This window comes from Linepithema humile, chromosome 2 (assembly GCF_040581485.1).
Source record: "Linepithema humile isolate Giens D197 chromosome 2, Lhum_UNIL_v1.0, whole genome shotgun sequence".
Classification (NCBI taxonomy): Eukaryota; Metazoa; Arthropoda; class Insecta; order Hymenoptera; family Formicidae; genus Linepithema; species Linepithema humile.
In genome coordinates, this window is record NC_090129.1 from 2,168,254 (window position 1) to 2,187,411 (window position 19,158).

General features: G+C 44.4%; 2 protein-coding genes across 16 annotated transcripts in view; one reads left to right on the top strand and one right to left on the bottom strand.

Moving 5' to 3' along the window:
• The window catches only part of dlg1 (discs large 1), a 311,020-nt gene extending 297,250 nt beyond the window's left edge, over positions 1–13,770 (top strand). For 5 of the 10 annotated variants that reach the window (XM_012376102.2, XM_012376103.2, XM_012376105.2 and 2 more), the window contains 12 exons: positions 3,865–4,078; positions 4,385–4,542; positions 4,724–4,973; positions 5,725–5,827; positions 6,520–6,558; positions 8,029–8,070; positions 9,004–9,120; positions 10,692–10,841; positions 10,919–11,091; positions 11,197–11,306; positions 11,392–11,483; positions 11,975–13,770. In XM_012376102.2, coding sequence (XP_012231525.1) covers positions 3,865–4,078; positions 4,385–4,542; positions 4,724–4,973; positions 5,725–5,827; positions 6,520–6,558; positions 8,029–8,070; positions 9,004–9,120; positions 10,692–10,841; positions 10,919–11,091; positions 11,197–11,306; positions 11,392–11,483; positions 11,975–12,084 — 1,558 coding nt within the window. In that variant the 3' untranslated portion in view covers positions 12,085–13,770. The remainder of the gene's footprint in view (positions 1–3,864; positions 4,079–4,384; positions 4,543–4,723; positions 4,974–5,724; positions 5,828–6,519; positions 6,559–8,028; positions 8,071–9,003; positions 9,121–10,691; positions 10,842–10,918; positions 11,092–11,196; positions 11,307–11,391; positions 11,484–11,974) is intronic. The other 5 variants (XM_012376104.2, XM_012376106.2, XM_012376109.2 and 2 more) reach the window with 5 other exon arrangements.
• Positions 13,771–14,116: 346 nt separating this feature from the next.
• Positions 14,117–19,158, bottom strand: part of LOC105677561 (platelet binding protein GspB) — a 176,133-nt gene continuing 171,091 nt past the window's right edge. For 5 of the 6 annotated variants that reach the window (XM_067350365.1, XM_067350362.1, XM_012376268.2 and 2 more), the window contains 4 exons: positions 18,993–19,118; positions 18,750–18,916; positions 18,409–18,623; positions 14,117–18,285 (listed from right to left, as the gene is read on the bottom strand). In XM_067350365.1, coding sequence (XP_067206466.1) covers positions 17,864–18,285; positions 18,409–18,623; positions 18,750–18,916; positions 18,993–19,118 — 930 coding nt within the window. In that variant the 3' untranslated portion in view covers positions 14,117–17,863. The remainder of the gene's footprint in view (positions 18,286–18,408; positions 18,624–18,749; positions 18,917–18,992; positions 19,119–19,158) is intronic. The other variant, XR_010888727.1, reaches the window with a different exon arrangement.

A 19,158-nucleotide genomic window follows, 5' to 3' on the forward strand; every position in this document is an offset into this window, starting at 1 on the left:
GCGGGATAAATTTATCTAGCTATCTTTACACCGTGTGTATAACTATATCTATTTGTGTCATTTTTTTTTATCTTCCGCTCGCGAGAAAATTTTTGTCGATATGTTTAGATTGGCCCTGAGAGTGACCCGTGCGAAAAAGGCTGAAAGTTTAGCGACGGGTTGCCCCAGTTTTCCGAAAGAGCGGCGGCGTCGACGGCAGCGGCGGCGGTGAAAAGAGGGTTGCGGCGCGGCGTTGCAGAGCGCGCCAGAGAGAGAGTCAGCTTATTTCTATCGATCCTGACGATAGTAGCTCGCAGTGGCCGCCTCGGCGGCGCGGCGCATGGCGACACAGCGCGGTGGCTACCAATGCTTCGCGGCTCTTTAATCCGTCGCGACGTTCCCGACCGACGCCGGGACGCCGTCCCTTTGGTCCGCGATCGAGACGCGCAGAAAGATAGAAAGGGAGAACCGGAAACAGCGGTCGCGATCAGCTGACTCGAAAGGCCGCGTGCCACAATCGCTCGCTCCCCCTCCCTTTCTTCCTTCTTCACCACCGCGCCCTTCTCTCGTGTTCCTCGCCGTTCCTTTTCGTCGATCGAAAACTCGCGATCACGATCGACCGCGCATTCTTCGCCCTGTTTGCACATGGACACCTGCCGATAGTCGAAGCGACGAGAGTGCGCCGAAGCGCCGTGACGACTGCTGCTTCTCGGCGGCAATAGCGGCGGCGGCGGCGGCGGCGGCGGCTCACCCTCCGGTTCCGCAGCGGAACCGCAGCGGCGGTTACGTCATCGTCCCGCCTACGCCGCGGAGGATCAGGTGCGCATTCGACGGCGTGTCCGTCCGCCTTCGGACATACAAGTGCGCGATCGACGACGGGACGTGTCGACGTGCATGACGGTCGCGCTGCTCGCCCGGGACTCGCAGATGTAAAGCGTGAGATTTCTGGTGGAATAAAAAATTAACCGACGGCGTGTTTACTTGCCGGGTTCACGACGCTGGCAGCAGATTGCATATTTAATGAAGTGTGTGAAGTGCTACTCTCGCCGATGTTTGTCACGACGATGAAATAGGGAGCGCGGAGCGCCTCGGAGCCAGCGATTCAAACGGTACCATATCGCTATACATATTGCATTAGACGGTATTATGCATTATCGCGCGAGACGAGTAAAGCGAAGAATGACTTAAGGGTTGACGTGCGACCGGCGGAAAGCAGTAATTTCTGTGATTGCTGCCTGACCTCGCGTACGAGCAAAATAAACGGCAAAGACGGGTGAAGGGGAGTCACGGTCTCAGAAGTGGATTATCCGTAAAAAAGCGAATTCGTAATTAATCAGACTTGAATTGTGAAGCTTGAATATTTTTAACGCGTTATTCTACGTGTAAATTATTAATTTCTATTGCGCCGTTGTATCCATTGTGTATATATCGTGCACTTGGCGATAGAAAAAGTTTCGTGATTCCGGAATGAATGAATTTATTGAATAATTATAATAAGTAGGCATTTCTCTAAATCGTATTCATTTATCGATGTAAAGAATACAATGACGTACCTCCGTTTATCCGTTTGCCCTTTAAATATTGCGCAACACCGTGCAGGAAAAATCCATTTCCGACCGTTTCGCTAAAAGGCTCGTCCGTTCGGAATTGTAATAACTTCCAATCGAGAGCATGCGAAAGGCCGGTGCGAGTAACGCGCGTCAACGTCAACGCGTGTATCCGACTGGCGGAAACAGATGCTGCGGACGTCTACGCACATCCGGCGCGCACTCTCCACCACGCGGAGGCACCTAAATCCCCGTTTAGCGCGAGCCAATCGCGACAAAGGGAATCTGAAAGATACGAAGGATGATCCGGCTTTTCTATTAATCGCTAAACACAGTTACAAGAAGCGTGATAAGAATGCACAGTATTTTTTTTTTCAATAGCATTATTTAGTCATTCTTTTTAGATTTGTATTCAAGAATATTCTCCATTTTCCTTTTAATGAACAGCGAGTTGCGTAAAGCTGCAACAAATGCGATATTCATATATTCTTTGGCGTATAATATGAAGTACGATAAATTAATCGTAATGCGAGCTGTTATTATTTTAATTACGTCATCGGCAATATTATAATATTAAATCATCATTGAGTGATAATATTTCGATAATAACTGCGACGTTTAATTTTCAAAACTCTATTACGTTTCACAGTTTGATAGACACCCCGGACATCGTCACATGTGCGTGATAAGCGGGTTGCACCCGTCACCCGAGGCTGAGATAACCGAAGGGCGATTGCAGTCGGACACACTCGTGGCCGCTATCTCGCGAGCCGGCAGCGATGTAACGTGGCTTTAATACGATCGCGGTAGCGGCGGCGCACCGACGACGTACCGACCATTAATTCGAGGTCTTTGTTAACGCGGGCGAGAGAGAGGGCCGTCGCTCCGTGGCACGGCGCCACATCGTCGAGTGGTTGCAGCCCGGAATGAGGTTGCAGCCGAGACGCGATGGTGGTTTGTATCGAGGCGAGATTGCATACGTCGCTCGCAGGAATCCTCGCGTTATGCACCATGTATTCCCTCGGCGACGATCCTGATAATAATGCGCTACCGTCGGGGCTCGTCCAAAGTTGCGAATGAACATCCGGGATCGAATGTATCGTTTATAAATAAGTTCTGCTGGTGATAAAAAAAAAATAATAACCGTATGACGTAAGATGTATCGTGAAAGTTATTATTTTTTACCTCGCTGTTTTATTCATTCGAACGTGTGCGGAAGTTGACGTTGAACGGGCCGAGGCGCTTTTCGTTTAATATTCTCTGCGGATCGATTTCTTCTGACGATGTTTTTGTACGTTGTATTCACGTACGTAAGGACTTGAGCGTAATACATAAGCGTCCCTACGCGACCCGGAACGCTCGATGCGTAAGCGCTTACGTAGAGCGTCTCATTGATCGTCGCGCTCTTGCGTCACGCTCGCACCGTTATGCAAATTCACGTGTAATCACTGTTACGCTGAACCTAATATTCGTCACTTTTATCGCATCAAGAAGCAAATATTTCCCTCTCCGAAAACTGGTTTACATTTAACAATGTTTTCAGAAGAAATGCAAACGTCTCTTCTTGTACTTTGCATAATTAATTTGCAGGCGCAATGTTTTCGTAAATGAATATTCGTTACACGGGGAGAAAGAATCGGCAGTTTCGATTTTGCTGCACGGACAAAATCGCGTCCTTAAAATTTCGCGATTGCATTACCTCGCGGTTGTAATCGCGGTTTCACATTTGCGCGCAATTGGATTTTCGTATCTCGCCATGCCGCGACGTTAAATACACTCGAAATGCGTCAGCTCATTAATTCCTGACATCATTTTGATCCCGCGAATTGAAATTCCCGTTCTCACCCGCAGGATCCGTGTTTCCTCTGACCGTATCAAGATGCATTTATGCGCGCAGTATGACACTTCCAATGCATACCCAAGATAGCGACGCCGCTTGAGGAATGTCATCGCTTCGCACGGGCCCTTGCATTATGCGTCTCGTTATGGCGGAGTGCACTTCGGATTCGCGAAGACAACTGCGCAGTGGCAGCCGAATTTCTCTCGACGGATTCTCTAATTAACGTGATAATCGCGCCCGGGAATCTGCATTTTCATCCATGCGCCCTCGCAGATTGCCCGCTAAAGTGCGAATATACGAATCTACCTGTGTGGATTTTTAATTGAGAACATCTGTGAGGTGTATCTGTAATTAACAAATATTTATAAATACTCGCTCTCACTCTAAATATTCATCTCGAAATAAGTTTCGCGAAATATATTTGCGTTTATGCGATCGGAGCGACGACGTTTGAAAGTATTGTCGGCGCTAAATGTGTGCTGTCTTTTTATTTTACAGGGAGGTACGCACTGTCGTATTGAACAAAGGATCCTCTGGGCTGGGCTTCAACATTGTCGGCGGTGAGGATGGCGAAGGTATCTTCATCTCGTTCATTCTAGCCGGAGGCCCGGCCGATCTCAGCGGTGAATTACGCAGGGGCGATCAGATACTGAGCGTTAATGGTGTCAATCTTCGAACAGCCACTCATGAAGAGGCTGCCGCAGCCCTCAAGGTGAGACCTTCGAATGATCTAGCGTTTGCCATTGCACGATACGTAAGTTTCAAGCAATTGTGAAATTAGTTTTTACCTAACAAAAAAATTTAATGTTAGCATAAGTTAATTCATTACAATTCTTTTTACGAAATTGATTACAATTTATATGTTAATTCAAATTAAAATGCTAAATAATCGAAATAGAATTTGGATTTAAATGTAGATGATCATGTATATTGATTATCGGTACTTGTATTTTCCAAACTTCCGGAAGTCCGACACAATTCGCGAAATAATATGTATGGCTTCACGCCGTGCTCTCAGGGTACCGGCCAGACAGTGACAATCGTCGTGCAATATAAGCCAGAGGATTATAACAGATTCGAGGCAAGGATCCAAGATCTTAAACAACAGATCTCGCAACAGAATGTGATGACAGGCACCCTCATGAGGACCTCCCAAAAGAAATCACTCTACGTGAGGTAATTCCGCGCGTAAATCTTTTCGCTATCCGATTCACCGCGCACAATCGTAATCTCGGAGCTCTTCGAACGGTTAATCAATATTCGGTTTTCCGAAGTAGAATTCATATTGATATTCGAACTATTCCATTTCGCGCGCGTCTAAAATGCGATGGTAAACGTGACGTTTTTCTCCCCGAAGAGCGTTGTTCGATTACGACCCCAATAAGGACGATGGTCTACCGAGCCGCGGCTTGGCGTTCCGTTATGGTGAGATCCTGCACGTGACGAATGCCAGCGACGACGAATGGTGGCAGGCGAGGAGAGTCACTCCTCAGGGCGAGGAGGAGGGTCTGGGCATAATACCCTCGCGCAGGAGATGGGAGCGCAAGCAGCGTGCCAGAGACCGTTCTGTCAAATTCCAGGGACACATGCCGGTCATTCTCGATAAGGTAAGTCCGGCAGGAATTTCCCAACGAACCCAATTTCTGCAAAAGTATTCATAAATCATGAAATATAATAAGAGGATTATTTTACAAAGACAAAATATATTGATAAGAATATTATAAATTTCATTATTTGAGTAAAAATCCAAGCGATAAGCGAATTTGTGCAAAAATAATTATCATATAAATTCAGATCAATATTTATAAATATAATTGCATTTAATTTTAACGAATATTTTGTCTATCAATATATTCTAGAATACTCGATTGCAAATGTTAATCTGTGAAATGTGATCGAAATGTGATAGAGAATCCGATACGATCGTTCTATCACTTCAAAATGATGTAATTGAAAAACTTGATAAGATTTCGCGGCATAAACTGCATTTCTATTCTGTAACGCCGCGAGATGATTTGTAATGCGCGTAATCGAAAAAGCATGTCCGTCGGTTTTAGCCGGATTCATTAACGTTGACGAGGAGAGACGGCTAATTGAATATTCATTCGCGATCGATAGCCGCCGGACTGTTTTCGCCTACAAATTTAATACGATCGAGGGGAAAGCTAGTCGCCCTAAATTCGCGTCATGTGTATCGCGTGTGTTGAAGCTACGATATTATTTGAAGAGTCCTATTTTTTCAAGGACCATTTAATGAAATTGTCTTTCACGAATGGACGCGCGCAATAACGAAACATGTAACTGCTCGATCGAATCGCGATTTCCGACGCACGGCGCAAGTAAACTTGTCGGTTTCAGCAATCAACCTTAGACCGGAAGAAGAAGAACTTCTCGTTCAGCAGGAAGTTCCCGTTCATGAAGAGCAAGGACGACAAGTCCGAGGATGGCTCCGATCAGGAACGTGAGTGTCTAAAAAACGAATGTTCCTCCCGCCCGCCCCGTCCTGCACGTTCATGTGCATGTTCTGGCCCATTTTTACTGTGTTTTACGTGTTTTTTCTCGCCGTATATATATATATATATATATATATATATATATATATATATCCGCCTATACTTACCGTGCGACTTAACCGCGTTTCAATTACACGGTTATATCCCTCACTGCCAAGCCCTCGTCCTCGTAATCGATGGATACAATTTTGATTATTAATTCAGTATGTGTGTGTGTTTCGCAACAGAGTCGGAAAGCTTACCCGAGGACGTTGTAATTCAAGATGTGACGTTAGAAAGAAGTACTTTGTCATTTGCACTAATAAAGCCAACTTTTTCTCGCCTGTTCTGCAACGTCACGCAGTATTTTATAAAGCAATTCAATACGACATTACGATTTCTAATTTCCACAATGCTGCTTTGCGCGCGAATCTCGCAGCTGGTAACAAGAAGGAAAGAAACGTTCTGAACAAACGTCAATGCTTTTAAATGCGATGATAGAGAACGAGAATTTTCGATCGAACGAATAAGACTATCGATATAGGATCTCAAGTTCCGACTCGATTGAGGCCGGAATCAGACACGCCCAAGTCCCGAATGAGCTTTTGTGTTTTTACCATGTGAAAATGTGATATGTGTTTTGTTTTGCCTGCTTATGTAGGAACGCCCACCACACCCGAGAATGAGAACGATCCCACCCGTAAGTATTTTAATTAGTACAGAGTACAAGTAATAAGCTTCGTAAATGTGCGCTTCCAGCATTTCTCATACACAGACGCGCCGCAAGCTCAAAAGTTTATCTAAAATACGGCGAACTGAATGAAAATTCGGGCTGAAACGTAACTTATTCGAACAAATATCTTTCAATTCTTTTCTTTCTCGTTTCCGAATGAAGTAAACTTACGTTTGTGACAGCGCTCGCAAAAATCAAAATTAGAAAGATTCTGTCTCATTGTTGCAATAAATGAAGTTGTAAATATTTATCTTCGCCTCGAGAGCGAGTTCGCGCGTTTCTTGAACAGGACCTCGCTCGAACTGTCGCTCGCGGGCGAAACGCTGCGCGTCACTCAGCCGCCGCGCGAGGGCAAAGTCGCTTTGCTCTCGCCTGCGCATGCACGCTGGCATCACGAACTTTTCTGCACCGCACGAAAGTCTCTGGTACTACTAACACCCTGACCGAGACACGCTCTTATTCTACGCTCTCGACTTCACTTCTAACTTCTGGCTTTTCATTATCGGAGGTTCACGAATAGCCTGTAGTAGCGGTCCAGCACGGTAGAGCAATGTTCCTCTCAGATAGTAGCTCATGTTCTCTGTCTCTCTCTCTCTCTCTTTCTCTCTCTCTCTCTTTCTCTTTCTCTCTCTCTTTCTTTTTCTCTTTTTTTCTTCCCCCCCACGAAGGAATAGTAAAACGCGGTAGAAACGCAACCCCTCTTCATCTTCCATGGATCATGTCACGAAGCACGTCATCGTCATCTTCCCATCAGAGACACACTCACCAACACTTCGATCGGGTGACCGAAAGGGAAATTATCTAAACTACTAGATGCATGTATACGTCGCATTCTTCGTTGTTGAATCGAGAAAAAGTTCTCCGCGCCGCTCCACGAGGAAATATAACGCGTGATTTCGGTACTGACTTCAATGTCGACGAAACTGGGCAGGTAGTACATGCTTTCTTAACAACTTGCTGTTAGCTGAGCGGCGAGCGGAGGAGTGCTGCAGTCTCGAGCAGACACGGCTGATGTACTTTTTTTTTCTTTTTTTTTTTATCGTGTTTTTGACTTTTTTTTTCGAGCATGAATGTCTCTATAGCGAGGAGGGGATTCGATATCCGTCGAGCGTCGTAAGATAAACGCACGTTGGCATACGCTTCTCAGTTCAATTCTTCTTGCGTGACGCAATAATCATCGCACGGCGATGTGTCGCGATTAATTGGGCGATTAGATCGGGTGTGATTCGGATTTGCGTGTCTCGCACCAGACTTCGCAAAACGCACTTGCAAACTTCATATTCGTCCATCGAATTCATTCATAGTGTGCGCGCCGGAATCGCGCGCGCAGTAGAGTCTTCGAGAGTTTAGTGCTTTTAATTAATCCTAGCGATAATTAACGGTCGCTTACTTAGTACGCAACGTATACTGAAATATATTCAACTTGTTATGTTCTAGCATTCATGCTGTGCTACACCCAGGACGACACTAACACTGAAGGTAATCATGTCTCTCTCTCTCTCTCTCTCTCTCTCTCTTCTCTCTTCGCTCCCGCTCTTTTTATCTCGCTGTCTTTAGCCCTTCTATCTTTCTCTCTCTCTCTTTCCTTTCTCTATATCATATCTTTCCTGCTCCTCCTCATATCGAAGAGGTCGTATTGCCTGGGTCAATTATGCGGGATAATGACTTCCGGTCACGATAACGCGCGAATAGATTAATGCAATTAATATTGATACCAAAGTTACTTTGATGTTAATTATTTCAATAGCGCACCTAATAACATCGTCTAATGCAAAACGAATGCACTCGGATATTAATTAATGGAAATTCATGCAAATTCAACACTGTGAGTTTAAATTTGTCAGATGATAAGATATCGGTGCTGGAAAGTAATTGTGAATTGTCGTGACCGAAAAGTCTCGACGCATCCTCTGTTCCATCGTTTCCTTGCGACATGATCCATCACGCTTGCATATATTCACCAGCAATTATTCAGGAGTAAAGTATACGCCGACATTTATTGTCGCCATGGGCAGCATAGCATATCTATCGTTTAGTTTTCGATAGCACAATGTAAAAAGTCAACTCAAAGTCTTGATGAATAAGCAATGCGACATCCATAAAAGCGTATAAAATTGTGAATGAACTTAATATCGCAATCTCTCTCGACATTTGAGACAAGCGAACTCAACTAACTTTCGACATTTCAAAGCCGAAATTATTTTGCAAACTTTCGAGATAAAGGCCGAAATCTGAGGACTATCGACACGACTTAGAGTTGACTCGTGGAGGTGCTGGTCGATTATCGAGAACTTTCCCGGCGACTCGTTAATCATCCGACGCTCTTCCTCACCGCCGCGTCTTCGCCGTCCATCACTCGTCTCTCATTCATTACGTAATTTATCCTTCTCTCTATTTTCTTATTCGTTCAAGATGTGTCTTGCGCCAAAGGGAGTAGAGAAATTTTGTATCGCGTTCAGCTGCCGTATATGGAGGAACTCACGTTAGTTTATCTGGAAAAGGAGGGCGATGAGCCCGATGACGACCTTAGTAAGTCGTAGCCGAGAGCAGAATTGTGTGAACCGTAGTGTGAGCGCGACGCGCACACAGCCGATTTTCTTTTGTCACAGGAGACTAACGCAGATCGCAGACAGTTATAACCCTTCCGACGGGATAATCGGGCGGATAGCTATGTTGTTTGTAACCCTGCAGGGTGTGTGTCAGCTAACGATCTCCGATACGGATCTCCCATTAACGCTTCCAATGTCGCGCGAATCGAATGCCGCGTCGCGGTCGCGGCAATATCGTACGAAATGTAATAAGGATAATCGAATGAAATATTTCGTTACTTTCGCCACTTTACTGTATGCTGTCTAATTTTATTAATAGCGCGTGACGTACAACGTTTATACCGGTTCAAGTTCGACCGCACGGCGCGCTCGCACCGAAATCGGCTTCGTGATCGAAATCGAGAAGCAATCGCGAATACAATTCTCCCGCTTAAGGCACTAATCGAGAAACGTCCGTCTCCTTCGACAGCCGTTAATTTCCCGGGGCTCGTCTTCGCGTTAAATTGCTGACGGAACGTGTCCCGCGCCGAGACGGCTTCGCGCGCAATTGAGACGGCCGCGCGACGTGCTTCCACGACTCTGTTTTCTCGTTTCGTTTTCTTTTCTTTCTTTTTTTTTTCTTTTTTTTTTTTTTTGTCGTCGCCGCTCTCCACCCTCCGATCGTGTAGAGCCCCGTAGACATTAACAGCAGCGGGCGCAATTAGAGCGCGCAAATAGGCGAAGGAATCGCGTCGCTTCTTCTTGTCGTCCGCCGGAAACGTCGGGCGCGAAGCGCGCTTCTCATTCTCACGTCCGCGCGAAAGTTCCGGACACGTATTCGATTATCGCGACTGAAACTCGAGAAGAAGCGACGACGCCGTCGCTTCGTGCTCGCATTAATATCGAGCTCGTAACGTACGTTAGCGGCGCGCGGTATTGATTACGAATAGAGACCTCCCTCCCGTTTCTTTCTCCGCCAAGTACTAGTGTACAGCCGCTATACATACTAACGCCACTTGCACCTGACGTTCCTGGATCGCTTACAAGTTTTCTAGTCATTAGGAAAGATGTAGCTTTTACTCCCTCTCCCTCTGCTTCGATCTCACCCCGAAAGCATGCTCGTGACTCGTCCAACGAAATGTCCCAGTACTTGTCCTTGAAAACGGAACACTCGAGCCGGACGAGACCGCTCGGGACAATCGAGGCGTCCAGCGCTGGAGGACTCTTGATCCGGCCGGAGGAAACGGTTTCGAGCGGTTCCCGCGCGAGTGCTCCGCTCGTGTAACATTGTGCAGCGTCCGTTTTTCGTGGAGGTGTGTGAATTAATCGCTGATATCACGAGGGGAGGAAGGCCTGTCTTTCTCGGGAAGCGGGAAGTGTCGTTATTCGTCTTTTGGGGATGACGAGTGTTGCTTTTTTTTCCGTTGTTGTGTGAATAAACTTGTGTGCCGTCCAGGATTTGCGAGAATGCGAGATTGCTAGCGATCACCCGACGAGAAGCGTCCCCCTCTTCGGGAATGGGTGGGCGCGTCGCAAAGTCGTGCGTATCTAAATTGAATTGAACGATTGCAGGCAGCGAAGAGAACGTCCTCTCGTACGAGGCCGTGCAGCAACTGACGATACAGTACACGCGTCCCGTGATCGTTCTCGGACCGCTCAAGGATCGCATCAACGATGATCTCATCTCCGAGTTCCCTGATAAATTCGGCAGCTGCGTTCCACGTAAGTGTCACTCGACGCTCGATTATCAACGACGGAGACGTGTGGGTTTTGTATACCGATCTTTTGCGCGCCGACAGATACAACAAGGAGTAGAAGGGAATACGAGGTGGACGGACGGGATTATCACTTCGTGGCGTCGAGGGAACAAATGGAGAGAGACATACAGAATCACTTGTTCATAGAGGCCGGACAATATAACGACAATCTTTATGGAACATCCGTGGCGTCCGTGCGGGAAGTAGCTGAGAAGGTGCGCGTAATTTTAGTTTTTTTTTTTTTTTTTTTTTTTATGTAAAATGTTTATATATAATTGAAACATTTATGAAAAATTATTGAAAAATTTGCAATTTTTCAGGGCAAGCACTGTATTCTTGATGTGAGCGGGAATGCTATCAAGAGGTTACAAGTAGCACAACTTTATCCTATCGCCATCTTTATCAAACCAAAATCGGTCGAATCTGTCATGTGAGTTTAACAATAATTATCGATCGATCTCTAATATTAGTTTCACTATTATCTATCGTATTACAATTTATACTTATTATTTCAGGGAGATGAATAAGAGGATGACCGAGGAGCAAGCAAAGAAGACGTACGAGCGTGCCCTAAAGATGGAACAAGAATTTGGTGAATACTTTACTGGTGAGTCAAAACGTTTAAAATCTATTGAATGAATAAATGAATAGTTTATAAAATTATTCCACTCAGAGAGTTACAATCTCTCTTATATTCTCTCTCCTTGTGCCTTATGTCACTTATAACACGCTTGAGAATCTTAATACTTAGTGGTCCTAGAATTTTAGAAGTTACATTTTCCGCAATGCATTGAAATTTTCTATTTTAAACAAAGAAATAGTCTAAAATGTTAATCAGCTGATATCGAAAAGATTATTATTATAAAGAAATGTTTGAATGTTATGTTCTAGTCTATTAAATTCATGAATTAAATATATAATTGAATTAAAACATCTAACAAATTTTGATTAATTATGCCGATACAATATTCTGGATAACGCAATATAACTCATTGTATTGATAAATCTCAGAATAGATTGATATCTCAAAGAATCAGAGTCATAATCGCTGCAATGATTCAACTGTTCTCATTGTCTAATTAAGTCACTCGTTCGCAGCCGTTGTCCAAGGGGACACTCCCGAGGAGATCTATGTCAAAGTGAAGGAGGTCATCTCCGAGCAATCTGGACCGAACATCTGGGTTCCGTGCAGGGACCAGCAACTGTGACGTCCTGCCCCCCACGCTCAGCACGGGCCCAACGCCTGGACCCTGCCGCCGAGGCGTAAAGCTTAATTATTCATAAGTACGATTAAGCAATGCTCTAACGCCCCTTCCCCATCCCTCCCTCTCTCCTTCCCGCATCCCCATCAATTACCCGTGTAGCACAAGGTCCGTACTTGAGGTACGCAGCGCGGCGTAAATCGCCGCGAGGGATTTCAAGCTGAGAGAATACTTAAGCAGCGGAACCACACCGATAGGGCCGACCACTGTTTTTCCGCGAGAAACCGATAAATCTAAGTCGATCGGAGCGTGTGATTTTATTCACCCCTATGTATATACGAAATCCACTGTAGAAAGATCGTCGAGAGAAAACGATCGGAGGAGGGGGAAAGGACTTGAGCACTTCACGCGTGCTCCGTCACGTTGAATTTTATCGCGGAGAAAAATTCGTGAACTTTTATCGTATGATCGTCGATTATTCGTGTGTGATGGTCCCTAATTTTATTAATTATGTTTATCGCCCGAGCGATGTTACAACGGCATCGCGTATGCAGACGGGACGCGACGGGATGAACGTCCGATACGCGTTCCCGTAGAAAGCTTCGGCGCGTAGACTTGTACCGCTCCTTTATATCTTAACGTGTTTCTTGACACCGAATCAGCGGCCGTCGCTGATCAAACGTGAGATTTAGCTTGCACGATTTTTTAGCGGAACCGACGCGGAACTGGCTGATGAACAGAAGAAGAGAAGTAAAAAAAAAAAAAAAACCGCTGCTCGATCATGTACTTACGATATCGTGGGAAAATCGTGATAGGCGTAAACGGACGAAGCTGCGATTCGCAAGAAAAAGAAAGTACAGATGCGCTCAATTAAGTTTTCGATTACTGGCAAATAATAAGATTTTTCATTCGGGAATTCGCGTTCCAAGAGCGGATTCTCGATATCTCTCTCGCTTTTGGCATTCCTCCGTTCGCCGGGCTGCGAAGCAGCTCGCAATCGCGTGCACATCGCGTCGACACTTCGTCCGCTTGCCTCTTCCGTTTCCTATATAGCATTATAGTATAAATAGCATTAATCGCGCGAGAAGGGTTATGACGCGAGCGGGAAATCGAATTCTTGCGAACGCGAGGTGTCATTACGGCAATTTAATTGTAATATAGCTGCATTGTCGTGACACGGATATTGCGAGTCGCGGAGATAATGACGATAATGATAATGACAATGATTGACGTAGCTATCGCGCGTTGCGGGTCGCGAAGACCTCCCGACACGCGACGAACGCTTCTGTCAAACCCCCCCCCCCCTTGGGATAGAGCTGAACGTTTCTTTTCCCTTAATTTCGTAGTAACGTTTTAACTCGCGGGGACCGATAATCTCGCGCGGATATGCTTTCGAGCTATTACCTACCGCGAGCCCTAGATTATTATTATTAAGCGTGTATCATATGAAATGAACGAGGTACGAAGCGACGAGCTTCGGCTTGTGCCTGAGGGATAAGAGGGCCTGGCTTCGCCGAGTTGAAAGATGTCTGTCTCGATGTAAAAGACCGTATATAAAGAGAATAATTAAACCGCAGACACCTATTATACACCTCTATAGTCTATTTAATAATATTACTTATTGAATTGTCAATCTCATGTTCACCTTGTTTCATCGTTTTTAAATAGTTAATAAACGTTTTACCAATTTTACTACTGTCTATGCATTCGAATCCCTCCCTGCTCTTCGCAACGTCGTGGAAAAGATGCACAAGATTTCGATAAAGGTGGTAATCGGCGACGGCGAAAGATATTAATATATTAATAATGCAAAAATTATTAATAAAGATATTGAAGTATTAATGCTAAAAGAATTGAAGATATTTTTATATTGCGTGAATTTTTGTATAAATAGAAATATTTAGTATCTAAAATCTAAAATGTACAATGTTTAGAGATAGTTAAAATAATACGTACGCGAAATGACTCGAAATAATTTTGTTGCGTCTTAGTGCGTTTTTGGTGACGATATATAACTGGGGATAATGAAAAATAAGAGTTTCGATAAAAATATTTGTTTTTATTACATCGATCGGATAACTCGTTATTGTTATTAGCGAAAAAAAATCACAAATATTCATTTCCTCATTAGAAAGTCCATTCGTCGGGTCCATCGTGACTCGCTTATAACGACTACGGCGGTGACAATAATAACGATAGTTCCTCTTTACACGAATCACAGTAAGACTCTAATTTGTTCATCGTCAACGTTATTTCGAACTAAATCTCTGAAATAAAATATATATATTTGTATATATATATATATATATTTATATTTATATATTTGTTCATCTTTTTATATATATATATATATTTATATAACTTCTGTTTCTTTATCCGCATTAAAGCAGCAGTTTTAACACATTTAGAAGTTTCTTGAATATATATATTACAAAGGGGGGCGAGAAGGGAGGAGCGTTGTCTGAATGTTACACGGCTAAGAAAATGTACATCCATCATTAGCTACTATGTATATATGATACAATAAAAAAGCGAGTAATCATAAGTGGTAGTGATAGTAGTAAATAGCGATAGTCGCGGTAGTGATAGTAGCAGTGGTAGTAATAATAGGAATATAGTTCTAGTAGTCGCAACGTGAGATATATATATACACACTTCGTTTATCATGTTATACAACGTGACTTCGCGAGGTCGATTAATGCTTTACATTATACACAGATAATACGCGCTGATATAAACAAGTATTATTTCGCATTCTACTTATACTTTACGCATCGACTACTTAGGAATAAATGATACATATACAGCACGTACACCATTGTTGTATACTTGTCGTTCCGCTCTTCCGCGTTTCGCTCCTCTCTCTACTACTACTTCGTTTCGTTTGCGCGGCTGAAAATATCGTCGGTATATACAATTGGTAATACAACTGTGTCTCTATTTAATCGATCGTCAGCTAAATAAAATTGTGAGGAGCCACGTTCGAGTGCACGCGGATCGCTCGCGCAACGAATCGCATCGCATTAACATCAATTAATATCACTCAATGTTAATTAGATATTGATTAATCGTCTCTCGCGACGAGTGAACCCTCCCTTTTTTTTTTTTTTTTTCCAACTAACTACTGTACACACACGCACTGATACGCGTCGCTCGCACGCACGAACGCATATGTCGCCCGTAGTCGGTACATCGTCAAGTTATTTTCAAGAATACACGTGGATTTTTCCCTGAGACTGAGATTATAACGATTGAAACCTCTGTACTGCACGGCATCAAAAGTAAACGCGTATTGCGGCATCCTAAGCATCTGCGAACCCCCGCGCTTCTTCGTCCTTCCTTCGCGATCCTGTCCCGCAACATTCGCAGACTTGCACACGATAGGCGCCCGGATGCGCCTACACATTCCGCCCAAAAGTCGACACGCAGGAATGCTGCGAGACGATAAGTACGATCAATCGAATTGGCTCTGTCAATGTTTAAAATAGCCTCCTCGTCTCTCCCTAAAATTCACATTTCTAAATTGCTTTGATCGAACACGACGTCGCTCCGATGATGGAAACTCGCTGTTTCATCTCTTTTCGCAACTTGTCCTCGATTTCGAATCACAATAACAAAATTGCAGCTTTATTTCGAATATTATTCATGCCTTCATCGCGGTATCGTTCTTAATTATATTGTATTGCAAGAAATTCTCTCCTCCACTTTAGAAATTTTGTTAAACGTGTGTCTGATCACCGATACGCGACGCGTCAACATTGCCCCGACATCACAAAAACGGACCGAAGATAAAATGCAAAAAAGAAAACAGATACATTATTGCACAGTGAGCGTTATTCGGCGATGTTTAACCGACATGAACACTCGAAATAATATATATATATATATATATGTGTGTGCACTTTATGTATATATATATATATATACACACATATATTTCCTATCTTTCTTCTAACTTCTAAAAAACAATATTTAATGCATCTAGCCGATTAACAAAACAAAAACGTTACTCCGTGAAATTGCACTTCCCACGTTTAAGAATTGAGCCATTGACACCTCTCTGCCGAGTCCGTCTTCCATCCGAATTTACGCTGATTGTTCAACTGGAAGCAACAAATTAGAAATAGATATCCTCGTGTGGATACGATCCAGTATTACATATCGATATACAATACCAGAGAGAATTAGAAATACTAAAAACAACAGAACTTAGACGGCGGATTACACATCTTAATGCAAGAAACGCTAATTCTCGACTCAATAAATTGAATTTTAACACATTCGAGGTTTTTCAAGCACCTTATTCCCGACATGTTACGACACATATCATAAATATATAACTCACACGACGCAACATACGATTCTTTCAATACAAGAAAAGGGAAAAATAACACAAAGGTGTGGTAACATGATCAATCGCAGTGGCGATTTCAATTACGTTACGCCCTTAACATTGGTTCTCGTATTAAAACGATGCATTCTACAAACAGTTCGAAGAGGAAAAACCTAACATTAACACACACGAGCGCGCGTCCCAAACTCCACAAATCCTGGAGTGAAGTCTCTTAAAAAAAAAGAGAGAAACTTCGTGAAGCCACGTGCGAGATAAAAATATATCTGGTACGACAGCTACGTTCTTTTTCGCACTCCTAAAGTAATTTATTAGTACTATTTACGTTATCGTTATTTTTGTCATCACTATTCCGAGACTCGGTTCGAGAAAAATCTCCCGTTGAAGAAGTCTTTGCATTCTCGTGTCGTCCTCGTCACTTAAACGACAATTCTCATTTTATTCGCCTAAAAGCGCTACGTTAATGAACTTCTGATTATTTAATCAGTCCTTAAGAGAATTAATAAAATATCATCGTTTTATGGATATACACGCGTACATTACGCATATCCCAATTAAATACTGCTATATAATGTCACAGGTAGCTGTTTTCCGTTGTCCCCACTCATAGCTGCGCATTAAGTAGTAGATCGTTTCATTTAGAATTACATTTGTATCGGTTACGTGCTTCGGAGTTTGATTGCGCGTTACACTCACGGTAACCTGATTATCGATTTTCTTTATTACCTGTGCAAGGGATAAGAGATATAGCGAAAGATTCGTCACTTAATCCGCTAATGAAAGAATCGATTATATCTTTTATCGCTTTGGTCGAACTAAATTGTATCGATGTACAAAGGCATGAAACAAATACAATTCTAGGGCCCGTGAGTATCACTGATTCCACCAGAAGTGTATGCCCAGTAAAATGCAGATCGCGAGTGGAAAATCGATTATCAGCATCAGTCAATTCAATTTACCTTCGAAACGTAAGTACCAACAAATGTTACAGAGTCTTTGGACACGCGTAAAAGCACCGATCTTCATTGTTGTGTCAGGAACGATCACCCTTGTTCTCTTCGGGGCGTCCAATCGTCCTGATGAAACGAGTCTCAGCCACCCGTTTAGGATTCTTCCGACGTATTGCAAGGAACTTGTTCGTCTTTCTTTCAACGCGTTGTAATTCGGACACACACATTCCAGTGAGAACTTGTAGGTCGTGAGTAGTCGCGATTCTCGCAGTTGTCGTGAAATCTCGTTAAGTCATCATCAGCTAAAATTGGCTGCTCAATCCGTGGAATTTTTGCTACGTATCTCCTGTCGCTTCCTTCCCTGCTGCCGTTCGCGTTTTACAGCGGCGCCTTTGCGCTCGGCTTTCTTCTGGTGCTCTTTGGCCGGAATCGAGGTCGATGGTTTCGATGTCTGGGGATGCGGTCGCCCCAGCGACCCCTCCTGTCACCTAAGACTGATCAGCACCTTCTCCACGTTCAGCAGGGACTTCACTTTATCGTTGTACTTGATGAGGGTGACTTTGGAGCCGCGCACGTTGATCCTCTCGCCGCCGCTCAGTAGATGACAGCAGTGCGTTTGTTCTAAGAAATCCGACAGCTTGAGCTCGCGCATAACGTCGCGATGCGCGACCGCGGGCGGCCCGGAGGGCGCTTTCGGATTGATTTGGCGGAGCAGAGCGTCGCGGCTCTTTATCCTCAAAATCGCCATGAGATCTTGAAGCAGCACCCACTTGTCGGAGTCGTTGTTCAGGGTGAAGAGAACGGGCAGGTTGACATCGCTTACTTCCATCTCGACGTCGTCCAATTCCAACTCCGGACTGTCCAGCGGAGTGTCATCGAGCGGATTGTAGCCCGTTTCTACCGGATCTGCGAAAACAAATTTGCAGAAAGTCGGTAAAAATAGAGGTTAGGAAAGTTGGTAAAAATATCTTTCTAGAATTTGCGTCATAAATTTAAGAATTTCCGAATGAAACTTATGCCGTTGCGTACCAAAGAGAGAAGCTGGACCGGCGAACGACCACGGCACCGTGGTGCGACCTTGAACATCATCCAGATGCTGCTCTAGAATGGAATTGGCTTCGGTGTCGACGGCCAGCATTAACGGCGTTTGTCCGGAATAAGTGGCCAGCAATGGATCGGCGCCGTACGACAGCAGCAACCGTACGAGTTCCGTGGCACCATTCTCCGCCGCCTCGTGAAGCGGCCTGACAAAGGAGAAGGACATATGTCACTTTCTCTCAAACGATCGATAGTCGCCCCCCACAGTCGCCCATCAAGCCACCTTGCCTAAATGGCAATTGCGCAAATCAATAATTGGACGGAAGCATTACCTGATACCGCCATTAGCGCTCTCGCTAACGTTCGCGCCGTAAGCCAGCAGGAGCTTCGCGATCTCCAGATGACCCTTGGCGCAAGCCTCGTGAAGCGGCGTATATCCCGCGTTGTCCTTGGGACTCGGCGCGTTGTTGAGCTTCTCCAGGCAATAAGCGGTCACGTCCTGCGGTGAAATCGCCGATTAAATTCGTGCAAGTCGCTCGTTAATTCTGTCGCATAACGCGCGATCCTTTTCTTACCGTGTAACCGAGGCGAGCGGCGCGGTGTAATATCGTTTCTCCGACACCCTTTTTGATAACCCACGTCCTGATTTCAGATTGTATGTCGGCTACGCATTCCGGACTTGGCTTGCTAGTCTGACTTTGCTGTAAAATAATGGCGTTAAAAAAAAAAAAATCATGAAAA